The 7,948-nt window shown below is 48.1% G+C and overlaps 1 protein-coding gene across 1 annotated transcript; it reads left to right on the forward strand.

The window, feature by feature from the left end:
- The first annotated feature begins 3,607 nt into the window (after nt 1-3,607).
- TMED9 (transmembrane p24 trafficking protein 9) lies at nt 3,608-7,722 on the forward strand. The gene is made up of 5 exons (XM_045394609.2): nt 3,608-3,807; nt 3,984-4,084; nt 5,093-5,218; nt 5,734-5,880; nt 6,867-7,722. The coding sequence occupies exons 1-5, from the start codon at nt 3,624-3,626 to the stop codon at nt 7,014-7,016; spliced, it is 708 nt and encodes a 235-aa protein (XP_045250544.2). The 5' UTR covers nt 3,608-3,623; the 3' UTR covers nt 7,017-7,722.
- The last annotated feature ends 226 nt before the right edge of the window (nt 7,723-7,948 follow it).

A 7,948-nucleotide genomic window follows, 5' to 3' on the forward strand; every position in this document is an offset into this window, starting at 1 on the left:
CCAGTATCTGGTGTTGTCAGTGTTCTGGATTTTGGCCATTCTAATTGGAGCATACTAGTATTTATGTCATTTTGCTTTAATTTACAATTCTCTAATGACATATAATGATGAACATATTTTCATAGGCTTATTTGTCATTGTTATTATTTACTTATTTTTTAGAAGCAGGGTCTTTCTCCCAGGCTAGAGAGTACCATCATGGCTCACTGTGGCCTCAAACTCCCCAGTTCAAGCAATTCTCCTGCCTCCACCTCCTGAATAGCTGGGATTATAGGCCTGGCACGCCTAGCTACTTTTTGTATTTTTAGTAGAGATGGGGTTTCACCATGTTGGCCAGACTGGTCTCAAACTCCTGACATCAGGTGATCCACCCACCTCAGCCTCCCAAAGTGCTGGGATTACAGCATGAACCACCGAGTCCGGCCACCACTGTGCATTTTTATTTATAATAGTGCCAAACTGGAAACAGCTCAGATGTCCTTCAATGATTAATGATTAAACAAACTGTGGCACATCATACAATGGTTATTACTTAGTGGATTTTTTCCAATTGTTTTTATTGTGGTAAAATAAACATAACATAAAGTTGACTGTTTTTAAGTGTACAGTTCAGTGGGATTAAGTACATTATGTTGCCATACAACTCTCACCACCATCCGTCTACAGAACTCTTTTTATCTTGGAAAACTGAAACTCTATACCTATTAAACAATAACTTCCTACTCTCCCTGTCCTCCAGTCCCTGGCAACCACCATTCTGCTTTCTGTCTCTGTGATTTTGATGTATCTAGTACCTCATATACATAGAATTACCCAGTATTTATCATTTTATGTCTGGCTTATTCCACTTAGCATAATGTTTTCAAGGTTCATCTATGTTGCAGCATGTGTCAGAATTCCCATCCTGGCCGGGCGCGGTGGCTCAAGCCTGTAATCCCAGCACTTTGGGAGGCCGAGACGGGCGGATCACGAGGTCAAGAGATCGAGACCATCCTGGCTAACACGGTAAAACCCCGTCTCTACTAAAAACACACACAAAAAAATTAGCTGGGCATGGTGGCTACCTGTAGTCCCAACTACTTGGGAGGCTGAGGCAGGAGAATGGGGTGAACCCGGGAGGCGGAGCTTGCAGTGAGCGAGATCACACCACTGCACTCCAGCCTGGGTGACAGAGCGAGACTCCGTCTCAAAAAGAGAGAAAAAAAGCATAAACCACCACATCCAGCCTATTTTTACTTTTTTGAGGAATCATTATACTGTTTTCCACAGTGTCTGTACCATTTTACATTCCCACCAACAGTGCACAAGGGTTCAATTTCCCCACATCCTTGTCAATGTTTGTACTTTCTTTTCCTTTTTTTTTCTAGTTGTCATCTTAATGGGTATATGACGTAGTATCTCATTGTTTTTTATCTCATTGTGATTTGTGGTTCCCTAATGATTAGTGATGTTGAGCATCTTTTTGTGTGCTCACTCGCCACTTGTTGATCATTGGAAAAATGTCTATTCAAGTCCTTGTTGTGATTTTTGAATCAGATAGTTCTTTTTTTTGTTGCTAGTTTTAGAAGTCTCTGCATATTCCAGATATTAATCCTTCGTCAGATATATGATTTGCAAATATTTTCTCCCATTCTGTGGGTTGCCTCTTTACTCTGCTACAGTGTCTTTTGATGCACAAAATGTTTTAATTTTCACAAAGTCCAGTTTGTCTATTTTTTCATTTGTGGCCTGTGCCTTTAGTGTCATATCCAGGAAGTCTGTTACCAAATCCGATGTGGTAAAGCCTTTGCTATATATTTTCTATGAGTTTTATGCTTTGGGATTTTTAAAGTTCTGGGTCTTTTTGAGAGAATTTTTATATATGGCGTTAGACAAGGATCCACCTTCACTTTTTTGCATGTGAATATCCAGTTTTCCCAGCACCATTTGTTGGAAAGACTGTCCCTCCTCCCTGCATTGAATGGGCTAGGCCTCCTTGTTAACAATTATTTGACCATATATGGGAGGGCATATCCTGGGGCTCTCTATTGTATTCCATTGGTCTATGTGTCTGTCTATACCCAGTACTACACTGTCTTGATGACTGAAGCTTGGAAGTAAGTTTAGAAACGAGGAAACGTACAGTGAAACCCCGTCTCTACTAAAAAAATACAAAAAAACTAGCCGGGCGAGGTGGCGGGCGCCTGTAGTCCCAGCTACTCGGGAGGCTGAGGCAGGAGAATGGCCTGAACCCGAGAGGCGGAGCTTGCAGTGAGCTGAGATCCGGCCACTGCACTCCAGCAAGGGGGACAGAGTGAGACTCCGTCTCAAAAAAAAAAAAAAAAAAAAAAAAAAAAAAAGAAACGAGGAAACGTGAGTTCTTCAGCTTTATTCTTCTTTTTTAGGATTGTTTTGGCTAATCAAGATCCCTTGAGAGTATATGAATTGGAGAATGAGTTTCTCTGTTTCTACAAAAATGTCATTGGGATTTTGATAGGGATTGCATTAAATCTGTAGATTGCTTTGGGTAGTATTGACATCTTAACTATATTAAGTAAGAATGATTTTTTTTTTTTGAGGCGGAGTCTCGCTCTGTTGCCCAGGCTGGAGTGCAGTGGCCGGATCTCAGCTCACTGCAAGCTCCGCCTCCCGGGTATACGCCATTCTCCTGCCTCAGCCTCCTGAGTAGCAGGGACTACAGGCGCCCGCCACCTCGCCCGGCTAGTTTTTTTTGTATTTTTTAGCAGAGACGGGGTCTCACTGTGTTAGCCAGGATGGTCTCGATCTCCTGACCTCGTGATCCACCCGTCTCGGCCTCCCAAAGTGCTGGGATTACAGGCTTGAGCCACCGCGCCCGGCCAGAATGATTTTTATTACTGATTCAATCTCCTCACTAGTTATAGGTTTATTCGGATTCTGTTATCTACTCTGAGTCAGTTTTGCATTTCTATAAATTTGTCTATTTCATCTACTTTATCCAGTTTGTTGGCTTATATTTGCTCATAGTACTCTCTTATGATCCTATTTCTGTAGAATTGATAGTAACGAGTCATTGCAGTCGGGATCCGGCAGCAGAGGCTGTGTGTGTGTGTGTGTGTGTGTGTTTGTGTGTGTGTGTGTGTGTGTGTGTGTGTGTGTGTTGGTGGTCGGAGAAATGCTTGAGAGGGTATGAGGACAAATAAGTGGTAATGGGAGACCTTTTTTTTTTCTTTTAATCTCGTTTGATAATACATTTGTGCATTATTTCGTCGTTCTCTTTAAATTCATTTTTTAAAGGTAGAAGCAAATCAAGAGTGGTAAATGCTGTGCCAAGGAAAGTCAGGGATCCTAGGTTCGAATCCTGTCCCCGTTCGCAATTCGCTCCGCGACCTCAAACAAACGACCTCAGTTTCATCTATAAAAAGCTGGTAACCATCGTCAGTTGCCAGGCCGTGAAGAGAGTCAACTGAAATAAGTTTTTATTCTAGGGCATCTGCTCTCTGTCAGGTAAGAGCCGCGCCCCAATCAGGTACTGCCGCGCCAGGGTCGCAGGACATCTCGGGATTTGTGGTCCACCGGCGGAACTCGCGGTCCCGGCAGGCACCGCGGCGGCGGCAGGGCGACGTGGCGCGGCCGGTTGCGGCTGCGCAGGCTGGTGGAGCAAGATGGCTGTGGAGCTGGGCGTGCTGGTTGTCCGGCCCTGGCCCGGAACCGGGCTGGGCAGAGTGATGCGGACTCTTCTGCTGCTACTGTGGTTGGCGACGCGCGGAAGCGCGCTCTACTTTCACATCGGAGAGACGGAGAAGAAGTGCTTTATTGAGGAGATCCCGGACGAGACCATGGTCATAGGTGCGGGGGCGGGGAGGAAGGGGCGAGTTTGGGACGTGACCGTGGTCTTGGGGCAGGGGATGCGCGACAGTCAGCTCTCTAGAGCCGAGAGGAGATGGCCTCGCTGTGCCCAGGCGGTCGGGGAGCCCATGCCACCTCGCGCTCCTCTGACCTGGGCTCGCCCTGCTTCCCTCCAGGAAACTACCGGACGCAGCTGTATGACAAGCAGCGGGAGGAGTACCAGCCGGCCACCCCGGGGCTTGGCATGTTTGTGGAGGTGAAGGACCCAGAGGACAAGGTGAGCCAATCCCCCCCCCGTTCCTTTCCATCAAGCTTTCAGCCAGGCAGGCTCTGGCACTTCCTCTTCTAGTTCCTGCATCTGCTGCAGTGGGAGAGACAGTTGATGTTGTGGGAATATCCTGACTGTTGCATGACCCTGCCAAGTTACTTACCTTCCCGGAACCATTTTCCCGGTCTGTGAAATGGGCGGATTAATTGTGGTGATAAAAATCAAAGAGTTTTGTCAACTCTTAAAGCCATCTAGACTTTAAGATTTCACAGAACATGATACTTTCCCCACAAAATGAGCTGCTTTTAATCTTCACAAATAAGGGGATATGAAAACGAACGGCAAAATCCTTCAGCTGTCACCTTCTGTCAACTTTCATTAGAAAACAAACTCACGGGGGGTGTGGTGGCTCATGCCTGTAATCCCAGCACTTTGGGATGCTGAGGCGGGTGGATCACTTGAGGCTAGGAGTTCAAGACCAGCCTGGGCAACCCCCGTCTGGCAAATCCCGTATCTGGTAAAAATACAAAAAAAAAAAAAAAAAAAAAAAAAAAAAGCCAGGTGTGGTGGCACACACCTGTAATCCCAGATACTTGGGAGGCTGAGGCACTATAATCGCTTGAACCCAGGAGGCTGAGGCTGCAGTGAACTGAGATAGCACCATGGCAGTCCAGCTGGGACAACAGAGTGAGACTGTCTCAAAAACAAAAACAAAAACCCAAAAAGCAACTCACACCAGAAGAGTTGAAAGGGCATGAACTATAAAGGAAAGCCTTTCCCAAGAGCAGTCAGTCACTTGCCACCCTGATGTCAGTCTCTCAGACTCTAAACACCTGCCCCAGAGAGTTCTCAGACAAGTATATGGCAAGAGCTGCTGAGCAGCTTTGGATCTTTTAGTGTTGTGAGGTGCCAGAGGCTGTGCTTGTCAACTTTTGCGGTACTTAGAGTCTTAAGCACTGTTTTCCTCCATTCCCATCCCTACCATAACACTGACTGAAGCTTTTTCCCTTCCTCCAGGTCATCCTGGCCCGGCAGTATGGCTCCGAGGGCAGGTTCACTTTCACCTCCCATACCCCTGGCGAGCACCAGATCTGTCTTCACTCCAATTCCACCAAGTTCTCCCTGTTTGCTGGAGGCATGCTGGTAAGTGGGCCCACATGGGAGTTGCAGCTTTCAGCCTTCATCCTTTGTATGCCTCCAAGGGCAGATTCAGTTTCACCTCACATACCCCTGGAGAGCACCAGGTCTGTCTTCACTCCAGTTCCCCAAGTTCTCCCTCTGTTGGAGGCATGCTGATAAGTGGGCCTATATGAGACTTGCAGCTTTCAGCCTTCATCCTTTGGTGAGGACTGGGGGACTGGTGGTGCTGTGGGTGTGAGAGGATCGTGTCAGATTTTGTGTCTCCTAAGAACGCTGGGTTTCTAGTGGGTATCCAGGACACAATGACTGAGCTCTTTGTATATGCCTCACTCAGAGCACCAGCCCAAGCTTAATACATGCTTGTGTGCCCAGAGCCCCATGGGGCTAAGACACTGAAGAGGGCCCAGTCTGTTGGCTAAACGAACAGATGAAGGAAAGTCGGGGATGAGCTGTCAGTCTCTGGCAGGAAGATGGAGCAGGGCTGCCAGATTTCCCTTATCTCCTTTGTCTGTCCTCAGAGAGTTCACCTGGACATCCAGGTAGGTGAACATGCCAACGACTATGCAGAAATTGCCGCTAAAGACAAGTTGAGTGAGTTGCAGCTACGAGTGCGACAGCTGGTGGAACAAGTAGAGCAGATCCAGAAAGAGCAGAACTACCAGCGGGTGAGTGACTGGGCCAGGAGCAGTGGGCTTCTCCCTAGAAGCTGCCCACTGGCTCAGTCAGGAATTTCACATCAGATTCATTCTGAGACCCCCAAGGGACTGACCTGCACTGCATTGTAGGCTGTGGGGTGGGTATTACTAACTCCACCTTGTAATTGGGTATACAGACTCATAAGAAGCTGTCATTTCCCTAAATCACAGTTACACACAGAATGGCACAGTAGGATTTGATACCAACACCTTGGGTGCTGTTTCAGTGGGTCCACATGCTCCCAGGACCAGGGTCTCAAACTTACCGGTGACCAGGAACCAGAGAGTACCATGAATGAATCTGTGACCTGAAGGACTAGCAGGGCAGTGACCCATCTAAACAAGCACAGCCACTATTCAGTGTCACCTGGGGGCCTCCTTGCAGAAATACCAGCCTTGAGTTTACAGATGTCCCATTTTTTTCAAGAGGAAATAGCCAAGATTTTTATGTGAACATTTTAATTTATTTTTTATTTTTTTCTATTGCTGCTGCACAAATTGTCTGGGTTTTAAATGTTGACAAAAGACTGTGCACTGTGTGAGCCCAACAAAACATACATAAAGGCCAGATCCAGCCCCCAGCCTGCCAGTTTACAGCCTGTGCCCAACATCTTCAAGGAGCAGCCTGGAGACCTAGGCAGAGGGCATAGAGCACGTCCACTCCTGCATGCTCCAGGACAGCTCTGCCTCGTGGGGTGATACCACAACTACCTTATCTCTCTCCCAGGCACCAGGGCAGGACTAGGTGAGGACTATGCCTGACAGATGAAGAAACAGACTTGGGAGAATGAGTAGGTTGCCTGAGGGTAAAGATAGTCCCCAGGTAGAGTGACACTTTGCAGGCACTTGGTTGGAACCTGGGAAAAGCTGGCTGACCTTGGGCATGCTCTTGGGCTGGGAATGCAGCAGTTCTAGCAGCCCCAGCCAACTCAGGCTCACCTTATATTCCCCTACAGTGGCGAGAGGAGCGCTTCCGGCAGACCAGTGAGAGCACCAACCAGCGGGTGCTGTGGTGGTCCATTCTGCAGACCCTCATCCTCGTGGCCATCGGTGTCTGGCAGATGCGGCACCTCAAGAGCTTCTTTGAAGCCAAGAAGCTTGTGTAGCTGTCCCAGGTGTCACGACCCATCCTCCCAGGCTGGGGGAGAAAGGACCTCCTGGAACTGACTTCTGGCAGGAGGACTGGTTTCCAGCCATACCTGCTCTGGAAGGGAGAGGGGCTGCAGGCACCCACAGGCACAAGCTGAAGGCAGCAGCTTGGCTGGCTAATCCTGAGCAGGTGGTGGGGCAAATGCCTGCCCTCTCTCTCTGGCCTCTGGGCCCTTTGCAGTAATCACCCAGGGGCTGGTAATGTCCCTCCTCTTGGCACCTCCGAATCACAGTGTTACTGATCAGGGATGTGAGGCTGCTGTCGGGGGTGGGGGGAGGGGGATGGGCAGGCAAGCCAGTCTTCTGTCTTCCTTTGCTAACTTAGGGTTTGAGCGGGTTGGGGTATGGTGCCTGTCATACCTACCTGCCACCCTGGGAACCTCACTGTTCTCTATTTCAGCCTAGACCTGCTGATCCCAGGGTGTGTGTGAGTTGAGGGTGGGTGGAGGGGTTTGCAGTGTGGGCATGTGGCCCTGCATTTGACCTCAGCTTCTTCACATGGTTGTCCATTCTGGGGCTTAAAGAACTGGGACCAGACCAAGTAGAGGCCTTGGTGCTGGTTGAGGTGGGGCCTGCAGAGTTTTACTGATTTCATTTTCAATAAATTTAGGTTTGTTACATGAGTTTCCCAATTAAAAAAAAAAAAAAAAAAAAAAGAAAAAACTCGTCCAGTGCAAGTTACTCAACCATCAGTGGGCATAACTGGAAGAAGCTTCAGAGAATGTCAGTTCTTCCAAAGAGCAAAGCACTTCACATTCCAAAGTGAATTCCCGCCAGTCGGCTTCATTCTTTCCTTCTTCTCCAGGCCTTCCTGTGGCAGGGAATAGTAGGTTTGTCCAAGATTATACAACAAGTAAATTGGGCTGGGGCTCAAATCTACACCCTTTCC

Source organism: Macaca fascicularis, chromosome 6, assembly GCF_037993035.2.
Source record: "Macaca fascicularis isolate 582-1 chromosome 6, T2T-MFA8v1.1".
Lineage (NCBI taxonomy): Eukaryota > Metazoa > Chordata > Mammalia > Primates > Cercopithecidae > Macaca > Macaca fascicularis.

What these genes read in the sequence shown, in the direction of transcription:
- TMED9 (XM_045394609.2), top strand. Translation starts at nt 3,624, where the DNA reads ATGGCTGTGGAGCTGGGCGTGCTGGTTGTCCGGCCCTGGCCCGGAACC. An exon ending in TGTTTGCTGGAGGCATGCTG is followed by an intron (nt 5,219 to 5,733) that starts GTAAGTGGGCCC and finishes GTCTGTCCTCAG; the next exon opens with AGAGTTCACCTGGACATCCA. An exon ending in AAGAGCAGAACTACCAGCGG is followed by an intron (nt 5,881 to 6,866) that starts GTGAGTGACTGG and finishes ATTCCCCTACAG; the next exon opens with TGGCGAGAGGAGCGCTTCCG.